Below are 19,803 nucleotides of genomic sequence, written 5' to 3' on the forward strand. Positions count from 1 at the left end.
ATTCTCCTTGGTGCTTCTGTTTTCTACCATGGTTTCTTTGTAGCTTTCATTGTTGGCCCATAGTTGCTATGATTACAGCACTTAAACCCTTGTCTACTGGGAGAGAAGGAAAACAAGGCCAACAGTAGCCGAAATTCTAAAAATATAACTTAGACATCTGTAACCTTTACAAGGGTGGGTGCTTGTTATCTAGCTCACTGATGCCGGGGAGAGAGTACGTGCCCAGGATGATGTGAATGAGGGGCTGAGAGGGCGAGGCCTGTGGCCGGGGAGCAGTGCCGTGGCCGGGGGAGCTGAGTCCCTGCCCTGGGCCCGGGCTCCTGTCTTCACATGGAAAGCCTGGTGGAGAGGAGACGCCTCCTCCTGTTAGGGACCTTCCCGTACACCACCCTGTTCTCCTAACTGTTCTGAGTTAGTTACAGGGAAATTACACATGCTATTCGGCCCATTTTCAGCCCATCCGAATGGTCCTCTGTATATTAATTGTTCACCATGGTTTTGATGGAGGTTTTCGTTGGTTGATTATCTTTAAATTTTCAACGACTGGGATAATTCTGCTTCTAAGATTTAAAACGACTTAATGGCTTGAGGTATTTTCTAGTTCCAGGACACCAAAACGGCAGTCATTCCAAAGCAGTACAGGAAGCAGTGTTCAAAAGTTTAAAAGGTGGCTATACAAGGCCTTCCTCTCATTTGATTAAGAGGTTAGGTTTGGATTTTTCTCTCATTTAGTCATTTAGTTAAAGATTCAGCAACTATGTATTAAATTCTTATATGTGCAAGGTGTACCTGAAAGTAAAGTTTTAGATAAAGCAAGTTTCAAAAAAAATTCTTATTAAACAATTGGAGGTGGAGAAGGAACCATTTTCATCTGCATGTCTCTTCCGTGTAATCGATAAACTGTGAGTGGTTTACCTGAGAGACACAGGCTAGTTCCTCTTTTCTTCCCCTCTGTGACCTGTGAAGACAAGGGAGCCATGTCCCTTCCTTAACAATGAAGATGGCTTTCCTCCCAGCTTCTCACCCCCCTGAGGCCTCCTGGCTTCACCTAGGAGCTGGAGTCCCCGGGCTCTCCAGTTGGTCAATCTTCCCAGGCCCAGCCCTGCCCCTGCGCTCTCCTGAGGGCAGGAGAGGGGGGCAGCTCCTGTGGGGGTAAGGCCTGCCCTTGCTTAGAGGGGCTCTTGCTGCTAATTCATTTCTCCACCCCTGGTGCCCCACCCACCGCCTGCATACCTTCTCAACTTCTACTCACTCCTGTTCTGGGACAATTCCAATTTTGCCCTGACGTCCAGCATGGCTAAAAAGGTGACCACTGTTTTTTCAAACATGCTTTGACAATTTCATTGCCCCTGAACTTTTCTTCCTTAATGCGAAATGAAATTCCAGATTTTAAAGATAGATCTAGACCTCTACAGTGCACGATAAAGTTGATAATACATAAATCATTTTTAACAACAGGTAATATGCATAATTTATGGGGTTACGGTGCTATCTTTTTGATATTTATGATGGATAATGCTCAGTTTTTGCCCTCATATTACTGCTTTAAATTATACCACAAGAAAATTAATGAGAAAGTAGATTTATGGGTTTCATTTGTTTGTCAATTCGGAAATTAATTGGGTGTTAATTTTAGCCGTCCCTCATCAGACCAGGACTTGCGTGTGTGTGCAGTGCTTTGCATTCATTGTGGCCGCCTCACTCCGTGGGTCACAGCTCTGCATACATCAAGCAGCCCGCTCACTCGGGCCTGCGTTTGAACTGCCGGGCGCTGGATGCTTTGCGCTGTTCTGTTGAACTGTGAACAGTGGTTTTGGAAGATGGTGCCTTCCTGACAGCGAGCGCCCTGACTTCTCTCCCTGAACTTGGCTCTGGGACGGTGTTTCACTGGAGGGGGGTGGCGGACAGCAGATGGTGGTGTCTCATTCACAGTTTGTGGGCAGATCTCACCTGAGAAAAGGAGCCGCTGCAGTTGCTCTGTTTCTCTTCTTTTACCCTCCCCCCACACCTGGCCTTTTCCTCCTAAAAGAGGGTGCTCGCAGCCCGTCTGTGGACAGTGACTCAGCACCTGGTGGCCAGTGTGGTCCCATCAAGCCCTTTGCCACCCAACGGCCCCGCGGAGCTGGGCTCAACCTGCACCCATGCGGGACTCTGCCCTGCCTCAGGATGCTCCAGGCCCTGTCTGCTCTGAGGGGACTGGCCCAGGAGCGGCTCACAGTGGGCGGCTGCATGTCCAGGCTGCCCTACTGAGTGCCTGAGATGGGGGTGGGGGGCTCCTTAGCTGCACTGGTCCTTAAAGCCCTCTGATAGCTGGTGTTGCAGGTCTAGTCTTGCACATGTAAAGGGAGCCAGTTCATCTGCCTGATGCTTTATCTCAACACAGCCTAGCTTTTCTTCCCTTTTCCCGGCCCCCATGAACAGGGACATAGGACTTTGGCTCTTCAAGATGGACACGAGTAATTCACAAAGAACTGCTTTTAGAGCTAGAGCGAGCCCCGCTCCATCCTCACTCGCACCCGCCTTAACTCTGCAGGCCAGGCAGGGTGCTGGAGGCCGCCACACGCTCAGTGTTTCTGAACGACAGAAATGCCCACAGTCCCTCTCTTCTTGAAGTGCTCTCTTCCTCCTGCCCTCCCTCCCTCCTGCCCTCCCTCCCTCCCTCTCTCCCTCCCTTCCTTCCCTCTTTCCTCCCTTCCTTCCCTCCTTCTTCCCTTCCTTCCTTCCTCCCTTCCTTCCCTTCTTCCTCCCTTCCTTTCTCCCTCCCTCCCTTCCTTCCTTCCTTCCTTCCTTCCTTCCTTCCTTCCTTCCTTCCTTCCTTCCTTCCTTCTTTCTCTAGGGGCTTCTCCGATGGGGCAGGACCGGACCAAGTAACCACTCGAACCCTTCCTGAAAGTGACTGCAGTAAATTCCCCCTCTCCCCATGGAAGTGGGAATACATTTTATAAAAGTGTGTTTAGTTTAATTTGCACATCCTCTCATGGACAGGCCAAGTTCTTTAAGGGCATTTATTCTGCTTCATATAAATAATTGATCAGCCAAGTTAATTTACTTCTGCCTGACTCGGTCACCCTTAATTAACTGCCCTGGAATCAAGACTGAACTTTCTGTGAACGGAACCCTTCACAGGCAGGAGAGCAAGGGCTCTATTTTCCCTAAATTTTCAGCATCAACACTGTAACCAAGGAAGTAGTCATCATAATAAAGCAGTGCTTTAATTTACTATAAATACATTGGTCTGGACATTATGAATATTCCAGAATGCTTCCAGAGAGCAGCTCTATTGGCAAGGACAATAATAAATAGGCCGGCGCTTAGCCTTAGCTCGCTCTGAGGCCTCAGCCAAACACCCATCTTGTGAAATCAGAAGCTTGGTGACCTGTCCCAGCAGAGAGAAGCGGCCCTTGGGCCCCCGAGCTCCCTGACGCCAGGCGACCCCAGCCTCAGCCCTTGTCAGTGATTCCATCCGCTCCCTTCGGTATGATCACATGCGGCCTCTGTCCTGGGTGGGTCCGGTGACGCCACAGGCTGCCTCCCGCAGAGGGCCAGGCAGGCCGCGGGAGAGGGCGGGCTTTGCTTCTGGAGAAAGGACTTACTCATGGGTCTGTGGCAGCCGTGCCCGCCAGGCGCCACGCCTTCACAGCCAGGCCCGTGGATGGCTGTCACCCTTCTGGTCCTTAGCCTGCCTGGAGCACGCGGTCGGCGGCCGCCTAGGGCAGCGTGGTGTGGCATGCGGGTGCTCCTGGAACAGAGTGGGTGCGGTGCTCTGGCCGAAGGACACGTCCTCCCAGACACACGGACATGCTCTTGGACAACTCTGAACTGTGAGCCTCAGTAGAAAAGGACAAACACGGCTGTTGGCTAAAGAACGCCGGCACTCGCACCTTTGCCTGGCGATGTTCTTCTGCCGGCCGGTCACCTGCACAGTGGCTGCTCCGGAGCTGCAGTTCTCTGCTGGCGGCGTGCTACTAGGACTTCGCCCAGCACTCTTGCACGTTGGAAGGTCTGTCCTTTATTGAACGGTCAAGTTCACTCTGAAGTGGGGGAGACGAGGGCTGCGTCTGCCGTGCCCTGGCCCAGGTGTCTAACCTATACATTGGGGTCACATCACCTGCCTTTGCTCTCATCAGCTTGCTGTGAGCGTGAAAAGTTCACCAGAGAGCTTGGCAGTCTTCGTGCAAGGCCTGAACCAGGCGCAAAGGCTTGTTAAATGCCTGGCCCTCCCACGGGAAGCAGCGGTGCCCCCCAGTGTTGCTGGCAATGCCGGGACACCGCCTCCTGCTTGCTCACGTGCTTTCCAATGGGCGTGCCCTCCTGGTGGTGTGGGAGATGATGGGAAACTAAATCTCCAACCTACACACTACTGTGAGCACTTGACTAATTAAGGACATCCTCAGACCAAAATAATCCTTCATGCAATGTTGGTCCCAAAGCCTGCACTCTCACCAACCTGAATCGCAGACAGGCTGCTTGGCCTCATGCCTGCCCGCTTGCACCAGCGGCCTTGGCAGCCTGCTCTGGCGCTGCGTGGAGCAGATCCTTCTCCTCAGCGTGGGCGGAGGGGGTCCTTCCTGCATCACACCCGTGGGTCAGACCAAGGACGCGCAGACCCATTTGCACCCCTGGCTTCCCAGCAGCCACGCGGCACCAAGCCCGGTGTTCGCCTACAGGCAGCCATCTGAGGGCGGGGCTCGCGTCAATGTGCAGGCAATGTTTGTGTCCTTGGGGTCCATCCCTGACAGAAACAGGCTTTCCAGAACTTAAGCGTGTGTGTATATACATGTGTTTTCTTTAGGCATGCTCATTGCATGTCCACATGTTCGGTGGGCTCCGTGCCAACTGCTCTGCTTTCCCTCCTGTGCAGACGGGCAGGTCAAAAGATTGGAATGGAAACACGGGGAAGGGGATCCCTAGATTTCACAAGTTGATCCCCTTTTTTTGGTAATGAGCAAGGCAGTTACGTGGCCTGGTTCTTATTCTCAGAGAAAGTTGTGTTGTTTTTTGATAGATTTCTTTACTCTGCAACAGTGAGGTTTTGGATGCCACGTTTAAAGGCCTATTATGATTCCTGGAAAGTTGGATCTAAGGGGAGAGAGTGAGTCAGCTGTTGCTTCTGAGTTTGTTTCCCACCTGTTAACAAAAATGCCCTTCCCAGTCCCTTCAGGACGGCATTCACTCTAAACACGTGCCTTCTGGGCTTAAGTCTCTGCTCAAGGTGGGCCATATTATGCACTCACGGAAAGGATATGAAGAAAGATGTAAATTTTTCTGCTTTTAGTTCTTCCACTTGGTTTTTGTGCGGTTTTGAGCGAAGGCAGCCTCCTCTATTGTGTCCGCATGTTTAACGTTCCTGCTGGCGCGAGTTCTGTGTGGGGGAACCTGCCACTGTGGCTGCCCATGTGTCTTTCCAGGTCACCTGACCTTCCTGTGGCTGGCATTTCACATCTCCTTTAATTATCCAGGCATTCCTCAGCTTTCATGCTTGAATTGTCAACTTACTTTTGTGACTGTTGTTTTTCCTTCTTGAAGTTCTACTCCATGAACTTGGCTATGGCCCTGCCATTTCACTGTGTAGTCCCCACTGCACCTCAGCTTTAAGAACACGCGTGGTTAAGAACTGACAGGAGACAGGACTTGCTCCAGTCCCACCCCACTGCCCGCTGTGACTCGTGCACATGAGAACAGCTCCTGGAGCCAGCATTCGCCCCGCACACGTGGGAGGCCTCCTCATCAGGATGACGGGAGAATGTCTCGGGCCCGGCAGTGGGGCTGGCGCCGCGCGGTGGTCAGGTGGTCAGTAGGTGGTAGCAGCGGACATTAGCAAACACTGTGTCTGTTGTCATATCTGGACACCTTTGCCGAGAGCTGCGCTGGCTCCGGGCCAATGGTTTTGTACCTCGAGAGTAACGTGGAATGTGGGATGTATTTGTACAGGTAATACTACCTGGCTACCTCTCTCTCTCTCTCTCTCTCTCATTAGATGGTAAATACTTTCACATTCAGAACCGTCTTCCGTCTGCCTAGGCTAGGTTTTCTTCAAAAGAAATATGAGACCCAAGGCTTCCAGACCCTCACCCAGGCCAGAGGCTGGGAACCCAGCAGGAGAAACATGTGCTGGGCCTGAAAATTCTCAGGACAGTTTAACTAGAAGACAGAGATCAGAGTCTGAATGTATTTAGTGTTTGAAGAGTGGGGACATTTTTTCTCTCTAAAAGTAGCCTATCTTACTGGAGTGGTCAGTGTTGAAGAGTTTTAGTGTCTGAGTGACTCCCAGGAGTATGCAGCTTAAAATGCACCTTGGTTTTTGACTGTAAAGTTTTCCTCACGAATGGCCCGCGGGCCTGCTGGTGGACCCCAGGTGGAGAGCACCTGAGAGGAGCAGCAGGCAGAGTGGGCACACACCACAGCCAAATGCACACCTCCTCTGCTGTATAGAATGACGCAAGCTTTCTGCGTAAAATATCCGGGTTTGATCACAGAAACTCAACCATGGATTCTAGGTTCACCTGAAAATATTTTTTTCTAAAGGTAATGTATTTGAAACAATACTACTAGAACTTGAACTTGGACTGACAGTTCCAAGCACTCTTGAGGGATAAATGCAGTGAACGAAAATGACAACTGTTTACAGATTTCTGGCAACATTTGCAGCAGGACCCTGCTCCTTGTGCACAACAACTGTTTTAACAGCTGCTTTCCCCTTTTTCTCCCCCTCCCCGCCCCTGGAAACCCTCCTGTCAGGTTTCTGAGTCATGATGCAAGAATCCGGGCCTGAGACAAAAAGCAATGGTTCGGCCATCCAGAATGGGTCGGGAAGCGGCAGCCACTTACTAGAGTGCGGGAGCCTTCGGGAAGCACGGGCCAACGGGGAGGCGCCGGCCGTGGACGTGGCACCGGCAGACCTGGCCCACGCGCAGCAGCAGCAGGTACTGTGCCGGGGAGTTGGCGTGGAGGGTGGTGGGTGCCAGCTCCACCACTTCGTTTGACACTTGGCCGCTGTGAAGGTTTCATTTTCACTTGACTATCTGACTGTACGCAGTATCTTTTAAACGACCAGCGTGCCAGGGCCCCAGTGCTTGGCTTAAAAGATGAATTCCCAAGCCCTTGGGAGCTGGAAGTCTTGGCAACCCCCTTGGGGGTGGGGGTGGAGGTTGAGCCTGAGAGGACCCTGGCCACTCCCTCCGAGGCCCAGGTGCATTAGCAAACCTGGAATAAAATGCGCCTTTGGAAAAGGGCTGCACAATGCCTCAATGAAAAAGAAATGGCTAACTGACTTAGGAAGCCTTATGAAGAAGAAACACAAACAAGGAACGAGAAGAGGAAAATAAGGGCTTTATACGAGAGAAAAAATTAAGTGAATAAAAGTAGAAACAAATAGAAATACAGGCAGAATCGGGTAAATTAACAGGCAAAACAGCAACACACAGGCATGGGCGGGAGAAGCAGCCGCGGCTGCTGCGGGGCTGCTTGTGCACACGTGGCTGCTGGGATGTGGCTAAACCCTGTTAGTGTTTCATATCCTCTCCTTTGGTGGCTCCCCAACATGCATACACATTGGACCCACTCATCCCTGCTGTATTCTTTTGTGGGCCTGTGCGTGGGCACTTGTGAGTGACAGGTGAAATATTCCCAAAGGCAGCTCAGGAAATGGGGCTGTGGCTGAAGTGCTGATGAAAACGCAGATGAGTGGCTGCATTTGCCCCACGACGCCTTGTTCCCAGCCTCTCTGGGAGTCAGGATATGTTACTAGTTGTTGCTAATGATAATGGATGGTCCTTGTTACATATTAGTCCTTGATTCAGTGGTGCAATACATAGTTATGGTGCCACTTGGCGAAAAGGTGAGAAAAAGAATGATGCATTTTGGGCCTTTCTGATAGAAACAGAAATTGTTGGGGGCGGGGAGTAGCAAGCCTCCCAGACATTTCCCTGGAACCCTGCCAGAGAAGCGTGGGGATGCTGCCATATTTTATTCTCTTCTTGCTAAGGATTTTTGAAAACATGAGGCGTCATTCGATTGCTGGTCTATTCGAATTGGTGGAACCCACCGAGCACACGGAACCTTCAGAGAGAAGGAAAGGGAAACTCAGAGACCAGGCCACGTCTCAGCCCGAGGCTCAGCTCCCTGACTGGGTCTCTGTAGGCAGCCCAGCCCCAGTGCACCTGCCCCGGCATCACATCAGCGGTGCAGGGTTTGCAGCGGAGAGGCTGTGCGTGTGTTAGTCCATGTGGCCTGATGCAGAGCTCTCAGTCAGTGTGGGCAGGACCCACGTGTTGTGCCTGTGCTTGCTTAGGTGGTGCTCCCAGGTGGTCATGGTTTCTATGGAGAATGAAGGACTGGTATTTTGGATGCCATTCTCTATGCCCTCCCATGCAGAGGCCAGGCTCAGTGCTTCTCCCTGGAGGAGTGGGGGTGGGGCTGTTGACCAGTGTGTGGTATGAAGCCCAAGTAATCAGTGTTTAACCTATGTTAATTAAATAAATGGAAAATTAACTTCTGAAATTTATTTGAAGCACTCAAAATCATTCACTATCTCAAAGTAGTAAATCAGCCAAAAACTTTACATACATACCACACACACACACACACACACACACACACACACACCCCTCATAACAGCAATGACAAATTAACCTCACAGAAAAAAAGTTATAAAAGTGCATTTTAACAACATCTTCCTTAAAACACGTCAATAGCAAAGTTAGTTATCACAGCACTCCTTTTTATTTTGTTTGTAACCACTTTGGAAAAGATACCAAATAAAGGCCAATACCTTTTGATTCTACTTCAAAATTATTTTTAATATTTTTGTGACTGTTCTGTTTCTGTTTGCCACTGATATGTTTTTGGGTGAAAGAAAGCAGTTGGGGGTCTCATTGCAGCTCTCACCTCGCGTATTGTGGCGGGCAGGCCATTGGGTCTTCTAAAACAAAGCACTGACAGCTGCTTGACTCCCCTGAGTGCATGAGGAGGCTTTAAGGGGTTGTTGGGGGAAAAGAAAATCTGTAGATGAAATAAGAAAAAAAACTGCAGGATTCATAAAGTTCAGTGGGCTAGAGTTATCAGTTTCCTTCCCGACTGAAACGGCAATAATTAAACGTTTTGGAGAAATCGCGTGTCAGCATGATGGGCTGGGTTGTTTGCATCCGCTTTACTCTGCAGGTTTTTACTTGAAGTGAGAATTGCAGCAGTGAGAAAGCACAGCCATGCTGAATTCATTACGCGGCAGTCACACAAAACCGCGGATAAGATTTCAATAACTGCAGGCCACAGTTGAGTAAACAGTTGCACTGAAATTTAATTCCTGTTGACTTTTCCCCCGTTCCTCGCCAGGGGCACATTCTGATTCTGTAGTACAAAGACAACGGGGGTTACAACTTTGATTAATGTAGGACAGTGGGAGAGAATTAGAGCTGGAAAATATGTTAGAAATCCATAGAACAAAAAGATGGGGCTGAAAACCCTGGGTACAGAAGCGAGGTAATTATGATGTCTGTGACTGAATGGGGCAGGGTTTCCATGCACCACTAGGACCATTCATGATCTAGGGTGCATCTCCTAGTGCCAGGATTTGAAATAAAGACAGTCAAGCCTTTTTGTGTTTGATCAAATTATCACAGGCAGTTGCAAGTGACAAGGGCCCAGCAGAATCAGAGCAGAGCGCTCGCGACGTCACGGTGGGCCTGGTGGCTTCTCTGCTGGGTTTGATCTAATCGGTGACTAAATTGTGTCCAAATACAATTGTTTGTGAGTTTTTCTGATCACATAGCTGACAACCTAGATAATAGGGGAAATCTGGCTTTTCCATCTTCTCTTAAAAAAATCAGATCTGCTCCCCCTGAGCTGATGCTTTCACAAGGGCAGCAATTGTTGGGAGAAGAATCGCTACTTGAGCCAGGGAGCCACAGCCCTCTAGTCGGCCTTGGTTCCGCCCAGCAGCCTTGTGCCTTGGTGCCCTCGAGGCCGTGGAGTTGGTGATTCTGGTCTGGGACCTGTCATCATCGCTCATAAGCCCAGGAGAGGCGCCCCTCAGCTGGAGCCCTCCAGCACACCCACCCACTACCTCCCTCCCTCCTGCTAAAAGTATTGTCTCCATCATGTTTCAACACACTTCTATCTGGGCTATAAAACTATTACAACAATAGTTCTCTAATAATATAATTTGATAGAGTTTCTGAACATTTTCTTTTAGCCACTGAGTAACTCTTTACCCAATATCATCACTGCTTTTTACTTCCTGTTATGCTGCCCCATTTCTGGTCTGTGGAAGTTCTGTGTTGGATATGCACTCCTCCATTATGAAACTCAGCAACACATACTATTACCGATTGCTAAAGTTTTCTTTTTAAAGAAAGGATTTTAAAATGTCCAAAGCAATTTCATAAACTGTGTGGATTAATGCATTTTAAAAGTCTCGAGTTTAGGAAGCAGAGTTTTATTTCCATGTTGCTCAGATGAGAACTTTTCAGGTAAGCATGTCACGTAGAGCATAATGTGGAGAAGTTTTCCGTGGACAGCATATGTGGTCAGATCAGTCAACAGGATGCATCCTGGAAAATGTTTATTCAGTAAAAATGAGTAGCTGGCACATAAAACAGGGATTCCTTAACAAGATCCTATTCAGTGACCGGTTTTTCAGATTTTTTGTGGTTTCCACCTGGCAGTTTATTGTCTGCAAATCAGTATGGGGGAGCACTGGTCACTGGTTTGAGGTGTGGCTATCACTTTACATTTAGAGATAGTCTGTGAGAAAGACATAGAAAAAGAAATTCCATGTGGAATTTACACATGTATTGTTTAGAGATTGTGGTTAAGCTGTATGTTTACTTCATATAGTTTCTTTGATATTTGGCTTAAGGTGTTGGACCTTTTAGCCCAAAAGAGAGTGGTACATGGTTTATGTTAATGTAAAAGAAAGAGACAGAATGTTGGATGACTATTAAGGAGGTAAGAGAGGTGGAAAGGATAGGTAGCTTCTAAAAAATCATTCAAGAGAAGGAGGAGGATTCAGTGGGAAGGGGGATTCAGTGGGAAGGGGGATTCAGTGGGAAGGAGGAATCAGTGGGAAGGAGGAGGATTCAGTGGGAAGGAGGAGGATTCAGTGGGAAGGAGGAGGATTCAGTGGGAAGGGGGATTCAGTGGGAAGGGGGAGGATTCAGTGGGAAGGGGGATTCAGTGGGAAGGGGGAGGATTCAGTGGGAAGGGGGATTCAGTGGGAAGGGGGATTCAGTGGGAAGGAGGAGGATTCAGTGGGAAGGGGGATTCAGTGGGAAGGGGGATTCAGTGGGAAGGGGGAGGATTCAGTGGGAAGGAGGATTCAGTGGGAAGGGGGATTCAGTGGGAAGGAGGAGGATTCAGTGGGAAGGGGGATTCAGTGGGAAGGAGGAGTCAGTGGGAAGGAGGAGGATTCAGTGGGAAGGAGGGGGATTCAGTGAGAAGGAGGAGGATTCAGTGGGAAGGAGGGGGATTCAGTGGGAAGGAGGGGGATTCAGTGGGAAGGGGGATTCAGTGGGAAGGGGATTCAGTGGGAAGAAGGAGGATTCAGTGGGAGGGGGATTCAGTGGGAAGGAGGAATCAGTGGGAAGGAGGAGGATTCAGTGGGAAGGGGGATTCAGTGGGAAGGGGGATTCAGTGGGAAGGGGGAGGATTCAGTGGGAAGAAGGAGGATTCAGTGGGAAGGAGGAGGATTCAGTGGGAAGAAGGAGGATTCAGTGGGAAGGGGGAGGATTCAGTGGGAAGAAGGAGGATTCAGTGGGAAGGGGGATTCAGTGGGAGGAAGGAGGATTCAGTGGGAAGGAGGAGGATTCAGTGGGAAGAAGGAGGATTCAGTGGGAAGGGGGAGGATTCAGTGGGAAGAAGGAGGATTCACTGGGAAGGGGGATTCAGTGGGAAGAAGGAGGATTCAGTGGGAGGGGGATTCAGTGGGAAGGAGGAGGATTCAGTGGGAAGGGAGATCAGTAGGAAGGGGATTCAGTGGAAAGGAGGTGGATTCAGTGGGAAGGGGGATTCAGTGGGAAGGAGGAGGATTCAGTGGGAAGGAGGGGGATTCAGTGGGAAGGGGGATTCAGTGGGAAGCGGATTCAGTGGGAAGAAGGAGGATTCAGTGGGAGGGGGATTCAGTGGTTAGGGGCATTCATTGGGAAGGAGGAGGATTCAGTGGGAAGGGGGATTCAGTGGGAAGGAGGAATCAGTGGGAAGGAGGAGGATTCAGTGGGAAGGGGGATTCAGTGGGAAGGGGGATTCAGTGGGAAGGGGGATTCAGTGGGAAGAAGGAGGATTCAGTGGGAGGGGGATTCAGTGGGAAGGGGGATTCAATGGGAAGGAGGAGGATTCAGTGGGAAGGGAGATCAGTAGGAAGGGGATTCAGTGGGAAGGAGGTGGATTCAGTGGGAAGGGGGATTCAGTGGGAAGGGGGAGGATTCAGTGGGAAGGGGGATTCAGTGGGAAGGAGGATTCAATGAGAAGGGGGGATTCAGTGGGAAGGAGGAGGATTCAGTGGGAAGGGGGATTCAGTGGGAAGGAGGGGGATTCAGTGAGACGGGGCATTCAGTGGGAAGAAGGAGGATTCAGTGGGAAGGGGATTCAGTGGGAAGGGGATTCAGTGGAAAGGAGGGGGATTCAGTGGGAAGGAGGGGGATTCAGTGGGAAGGAGGAATCAGTGGGAAGGAGGAGGATTCAGTGGGAAGGGGGATTCAGTGGGAAGGGGGATTCAGTGGGAAGGGGGATTCAGTGGGATGGGGATTCAGTGGGAAGAAGGAGGATTCAGTGGGAGGGGGATTCAGTGGGAAGGGGCATTCATTGGGAAGGAGGAGGATTCAGTGGGAAGGGGGATTCAGTGGGAAGGAGGAATCAGTGGGAAGGAGGAGGATTCAGTGGGAAGGGGGATTCAGTGGGAAGGGGGATTCAGTGGGAAGGGGGATTCAGTGGGAAGAAGGAGGATTCAGTGGGAGGGGGATTCAGTGGGAAGGGGGATTCAATGGGAAGGAGGAGGATTCAGTGGGAAGGGAGATCAGTAGGAAGGGGATTCAGTGGGAAGGGGGATTCAGTGGGAAGGGGGAGGATTCAGTGGGAAGGGGGATTCAGTGGGAAGGAGGATTCAATGAAAGGGGGGATTCAGTGGGAAGGAGGGGGATTCAGTGAGACGGGGCATTCAGTGGGAAGAAGGAGGATTCAGTGGGAAGGGGGATTCAGTGGGAAGGGGATTCAGTGGAAAGGAGGGGGATTCAGTGGGAAGGAGGGGGATTCAGTGGGAAGGAGGAATCAGTGGGAAGGAGGAGGATTCAGTGGGAAGGGGGATTCAGTGGGAAGGGGGATTCAGTGGGAAGAAGGAGGATTCAGTGGGAGGGGGATTCAGTGGGAAGGGGGATTCAATGGGAAGGAGGAGGATTCAGTGGGAAGGGAGATCAGTAGGAAGGGGATTCAGTGGGAAGGAGGGGGATTCAGTGGGAAGGGGGAGGATTCAGTGGGAAGGGGGATTCAGTGGGAAGGAGGATTCAATGAGAAGGGGGGATTCAGTGGGAAGGAGGAGGATTCAGTGGGAAGGGGGATTCAGTGGGAAGGAGGGGGATTCAGTGAGACGGGGCATTCAGTGGGAAGAAGGAGGATTCAGTGGGAAGGGGGATTCAGTGGGAAGGAGGAGGATTCAGTGGGTAGGGAGATCAGTAGGAAGGGGATTCAGTGGAAAGGAGGGGGATTCAGTGGGAAGGAGGGGGATTCAGTGGGAAGGGGGGATTCAGTGGGAAGGGGGATTCAGTGGGAAGGGGTATTCAGTGGGAGGGGGGATTCAGTGGGTTGAATTTTGCCCATGAATTGTGGAGGAGGTAAAGGCTTATTCATTACACAGTATGAGAGAATCTCAGAGAAATGGGATACGTGTGACAGGACTCAAGAAAAGAGCCTTGTTGCGTACGTTCAAAGGGGATGTAGAGAACACACTGTCAGAGCAGCCAGGAGAATCCTGAGTGTATATCCGAGGGTTCTCTGGATGTGAGAAACATAATTATAATGACCAAAGTGTCAGTGTTTCAGCATAAATCAATACACAAACATTAAAAACTAGAGGCCCGGTGAATGAAATTCGTGCACGGGGTATGTGTCCCTCAGCCCAGCCTGCACCCTCTCCAATCTGGGATCCCTTGAGGGATGTCTGACTGCCCCTTTAGGCCCAATCCCGGTAGGATCAGGCCTAAACAGGCAGTCGGACATCCCTCTCACAATCCAGGATTGCTGGCTCCCAACTGCTCGCCTGCCTGCCTTCCTGATTGCCCCTAACTGCTTCTGCCTGCCAGCCTGATCACCCCCTAACCACTCCCCTGCCAGCCTGATTGATGCATAATTGCTCCCCTGCCAGCCTGATTGCCCCTAACTGCCCTCCCCTGCAGGCCTGGGTCCCCCCCAACTGCCCTTCCCTGCAGGCCCGGTGGCCCCCAACTTCACTCCTCTGCTGGCCTGGTCACCCCTAACTGCCCTCTCCTGCAGGCTTGATCGCCCCCAACTGCCCTCCCTTGCAGGCCTGGTCCCTCCCAACTGCCCTCCCCTGCTGGCCATCTTGTGGTGGCCATCTTGTGTCCACATGGGGGCAGCCATCTTTGACCACATAGGGGCAGTCATCTTGTGTGTTGGAGTGACAGTCAATTTGCATATTACTCTTTTATTAGATAGGATAGAGGCCTGGTGCACAGGTGGGGGCCAGCTGGTTTGCCCTGAAGGGTGTCCCGGATCAGGGTGAGGGTTCCATTGGGGCGTGGGGCGGCCTGGATGAGGGGCCTGTGGTCATTTGCAGGCCGGCCACACCCCCAGCAACCCAAGTGGAGGCCCTGGTATCTGGGATTTATTTATCTTCTATAATTGAAACTTTGTAGCCTTGAGTGGAGGCCAGGGCCAGCCAGAGCAGGTGGGAAGCTTGGCTTCCTCCATTGCCAGGGAAACCCAAGCCTCCTGCTCGCTCCGTGGCCACAACCATCTTTGTTGGGTTAATTTGCATACTCGCTTCTGATTGGCTGGTGGGCTTGGCTTGTGGGTGTAGCGGAGGTATGGTCAATTTGCATGTTTCTCTTTTATTAGTGTAGATTCTTCATTTTCAAAATGGCAGAATAGAATCCTCATGTAGTTGTTGGCACTAAAAGTACAAGTGGATACTGAGCAGAAGAGAAAGTTGTTCTGCCTACATCTTCAACCTAACGGCCTCTGTAGAAGACAGTGGCTGTCAGTGTTTGGATGGGCAGGCCCCCGTGTGAAGGGAGCCACACTTACTTCTCACTTTAACCCATACTTCCATGAGGCTGTCCCAAAATTTCACTGGCCATTCTTTATCTGTTCCTCACCCTATACGGAGTCCCCCGTGATGAGATGGGTCTATAGGGGAAGATGGCAGCAGTGGCCAGTTCTGCCTTATTGTTCTTTTTTTCCTTTGATAAAGGTCACTTATGACCTTCTTTAGGAATACCCTCAGGTGGCCTTTTTCACTCAGCTTCCAGGCACAGTTTTTGGAAGGAGGGTCTTTTAATGCCATTGGAAGGGAAACATGGCCAGCATAGCTATGTCCAAAATGGGAAACTGCTGGAAGGGAGCGCAGAAGACAGTAACGTTTATAGAGTGCCCTCCTGGGGCAGGCACTGTGTGTGGGCGAGCACCTCCCCTCGTAGGTGTGAGAAAACCCAGGCTGTCGTTTTAAAGTGAGCTCTCTGCTAAACTATACTCTTTTTGGAGACAGAGTTCAAATATCATAGAAAATATTGACGGTCAAAACTATCCTGTAGGAATCGATGCCACAAAATGTTATAGAAAACCACACAAACAAATTGAAATAAAACTGTGAAAGGAATTCAGGTAATTCTGGCAAATAATGAAAAAGCAGCCACACAATGAATATACACTCAAGAAAGAGCATCCCTTTTATGGCTCTTCTAGAAAAGGCACACCGCTCCCTGAATCTTAGACTTTGTTCTCTACTCTTGAGCTTAAACTGGCCTTCCATCCAAACATTGTTTCCAAGGTTTATGGAACATGTGATGTGAGCCTTTGAATTCTTTCAAGTTTTGCTTACCAAACAGTTTTGTGTCGTTAATCTCTCCATTGGAAACTAAGATGGCACAGGAAACAAGAAGAAAAAGAGTTGTGTGCATCAGATAAGAGAGCAGGACAGTAGAAACACTAGGAGGGAAGTACGCATCTCTACCTTGACAAGGTAATTTCAACTCTGACCCCTGAGCTAATAATAATAATAATATACTTGCTCTCGTCTAATCAGAAATCTCTTATGGAACTTTCAGGAGGTCTGACTTTAATGGTAATTTGTTGACAGGTTAGCTTTGATGATTTCAAAGAATTTGCTTTGTAAAACTTGCCGGCTTCTATCTGCCCTCTGAAGGCAAGGGACCCACTCGCTGCTTTGCAAGTGCTTGCTTTTATTGCCCGCTGGTGCTGAGCAGGCGGAATTAGTCTGTTTGTATAATGCAAACCCATAGCTCCCTGATGAGTCCAATGCACTTTTAGGTGGTGCACAGAGTACTTGATAAAAAGGGTTACAAGGTGACTGCTTTTATGACAAAGTAGAATAGCATTATAAATGCAAGTGGCAGATGGAACTACAGAAGGGAAGTTTATGTAGAGAATTGAACCCCATATTAGAAAGGTTCTTTTCATCACTTGGTCTTTGAACTCAAATCTATTGTAATTGTGAAGTGTAACTTGTAACATTCCAGAGACCCTTAGCTCGATACTGTTTGATTTGGTTCAGAGAAATACAACCACGTTTTTTCTTATCCTCTCTCACAAGGAAATGCTGGCAAGGGAGTTTCACACTGTGACCAGGTCTCTGCTTTATCCCAAGTGAGCTGCCCTGGAAAGCATGCGTAACTTGGTTTCCTAGCTTTGGCTTTCTTAAAATTAATTTATTCCTTTATTTGCATGTTCTTTCATTTAGCTAATACTTGTTGTGCTTGCCTATGTGTAAGGCAATGGGGGACCAAACTGATGTGTAGCGTGTTGGTGTTGGGAAAGCGTGGGGAGTGGCAGTGGAGGAGGTGGGCAGGTTAGGAGGTCAGTGGCTCAGTGTGTGGGAGTCTTGAGTATCTAAGCCAAGGAGTTTCAGAGCAGAAAGGCCAGAGAGGAGGCAGTGTTCTCAAGGTGAATTAGAAGGCGGGTCCTGGCATGGCTGGAAGGAAGGAGATCCAGAGAGTAATAGCAGTGACAAGATATTGCAGCTGGTCCAGAATCTAGTGCTGGGGCCCTAACCTTCACTCTTCTAGTTGAGGGTACCCTGTTGTTGACCATCTTGCTCCCTGCATTTCTCAACTGCGGTTCAGTCCATCCCATGGCATTCCTGGGCACAGCACGGCCCCTGGCCCAGGGCACTTATTGGGCAGACACGTTGTGAGTGCCTGGAATAGAAAGAGAAAGGAAGCCTGGATCAAACGGGAGTGTTGGGAAGCAGCAGGGCCTTTTGAATTAGATGTGGAAGCATCAGAGAGGGGGAGTAATGAAGGCTGATTCAGGGTTCCCATCTGAAGACCTCACATGGGGCACCAAGAATGGGGAGCATTCCCGGGAGAAGAACCCAAGCTCCCCGCTTTACCTGTCACTGTGTGACTGTGGTGACATGAGAAAGAAAGCACAGATATAATTTGTAAATAAAGGATGGACTTATTTCCCAGAGTCCTTTTTTTAAAAAAAAGGTGCTTAAAAAAAAGGGGGCCTCTTATATTCACTAAAGCTTACTATTTGACTGTACATGTTTATTCAGATTAAAATTATGGAGTACTTTCCCTTTAGCTTTTGCCAGTTACTAATGAGTATATCTTCCGGAGTCACACGGGCGGTGCTGATAAGCTGCTTGTGATCTGTTGATTGTGGAATGAACTTGTCTCTTATAGAGACTAACACTAAGATGCTAGATCTGTGATAAAGTCTCTGTTCCACATTGACTCTGCTTCTTAGAATGAGTTTGTTTTTTAAAGTGAAGGGGGTGCATTTAGGTTTCTTTTGTTGGAAAGTCCAATGTGCACTTATTAAACGGTTGGAGCATCTGAAGGCTCCCCTGCCAGGTGTAGGTCAGCTGCCTGTCAGGTCTGGCCTGGGTGTGAGCTGCGCCCCTCAGAGGCCACTGGGCGAAGGAGCTCTGTGCTCCTCCACCTTCTGCTAAGGCGCCTCCCACTTCCCGGGCCTCCGTGAGTTCCTCTGTTACACCTACAAAGGCTGCTCCTTTACACTGGACCCAAAATAACCTAACTTCCTAACACAGATTCATCTTTAGCAAAATTCCTGAAAGTAAACCATTTATTACACAATTCATCATCCATACAACTGTAAGTAATTGTCAGTATCACAGTCTCTTGTTGGAAGAATCAGCTGACCAGAAATCTGTTTTATCTCTGTGCCTTTTCTCCCCCTCACACCCCCCACACACACTGAAGGGGAGCTGACATGGCGTCTTCTCAGTCATTCAAACCCAATAACTTTTCATCTGAAGGTTAAGTGGTGAGATATAAACTAAAAGATGATAATATCAATTCCATGTTCACTGAAGGGCACAATAGACCTCTTTCTAGTAGAGGGAAAATTGTGCATAAAATGTCTTTTGCTTCTCAACAGTAGATCCATGCCTCTCAGAGCCAACGAAATAAAGAGTTTTGGAAAATTTAATAAAATAATACATAACATCCTAAAGTAAGGCAAAAGTGGCCTCTTATTATTACAATTATTAAGTGTTCATGTTGCAAGGTTGCATGGTAAGAAATAGTTCTATTTTTATTGCCGCCTGTATTGACTCCTGTCATCCTTCTGCGAACCAGCAGCCTCTGCAAGGTTAAAGAGGGGGCAGCATGGTGCGATGCTCGCTCATCCGGACTGTGTGGGTGCTTATGTGTACGATAAAGAATACCGTGAGAATACTACGCACCTTTCTCTTTTTCCCTCCAACTTGTGATAGTTCCATTTCAACTCTATAGGAATTCAACAAATTCATCCTCCAGAAGGGTGAAGTGGAAATGGCTTCACCACATGCATTTTCTTACGATCTTCTGATTATCTCCTTCGTTTTGCGCTTGTCTTAGAAACGCAAAGTCTGTGCTGTGTATTGTATATGTATGCATGTGCGTTTATCTAGAGAGTTCCTGTGTCATTAACATCTGTTAGGAGGGGAAGCATCACGCATACGCTGAGTATGTGCTGTGCACAATACAGTAGTCCAGAGGATGTTCTGTGACAGAGCTCACAGTGACAGCAGGCAGGAGTGCATTCTGGAAGGAATTTTACACTTGTCTCGGCCATTTCTTCAGTGTCTTCACTGGGAAGTTCTAGGTACGGAGCACGTGCGAAGCTGCAGATATACCAGGGATTGGTGAACTAAGCCAGGAAAAGGCGACACCTGACACCTTTGTTTTTTTTAAAATCCTCACCCGAGAATATGTTTCTTTTGATTTTTAGAGAGAGAAGAAGGAGGAGGAAGGAAGGAAGAGAGAGAAAGAGAGAAACATCGTTATGAGAGAGCAACATCTACCAGTTGCCTCCCGTACATGCCCCCATTGTGGATCAGTCCCACAACCTTTTGGTGTATGGGACGAGGCTCCAGTCACCTGAGCCACTGGCAGGACTGCCACCTGTTTCTTAAGGAAGGGTTTATTGAGACAGCCACACCACCTGTTTATTATTGCCTGTGCTGCTTTCTCCCTACAGCAGCGTGGGTGAGTTGTTGCAACAGAAAATAGATGGCTCACAAAGCCTAAAATACTTATTATCTGGTTCTTTACAAAAAAAGTTTGTTGACCCCTGGATTAGTGAATGGCAGATGTGGTAAGATTAGCCTTT

General features: G+C 49.2%; 1 protein-coding gene across 1 annotated transcript in view; it reads left to right on the top strand.

Moving 5' to 3' along the window:
- The window catches only part of FOXP1 (forkhead box P1), a 560,454-nt gene that overhangs the window by 334,440 nt on the left and 206,211 nt on the right, over positions 1–19,803 (top strand). Inside the window, exon 6 of the mRNA XM_080676551.1 lies at positions 6,739–6,923. Coding sequence (XP_080532677.1) covers positions 6,750–6,923 — 174 coding nt within the window. The 5' untranslated portion in view covers positions 6,739–6,749. The remainder of the gene's footprint in view (positions 1–6,738; positions 6,924–19,803) is intronic.

This window comes from Plecotus auritus, assembly GCF_963455305.1.
Source record: "Plecotus auritus genome assembly, chromosome: 6".
Taxonomy (NCBI): Eukaryota; Metazoa; Chordata; class Mammalia; order Chiroptera; family Vespertilionidae; genus Plecotus; species Plecotus auritus.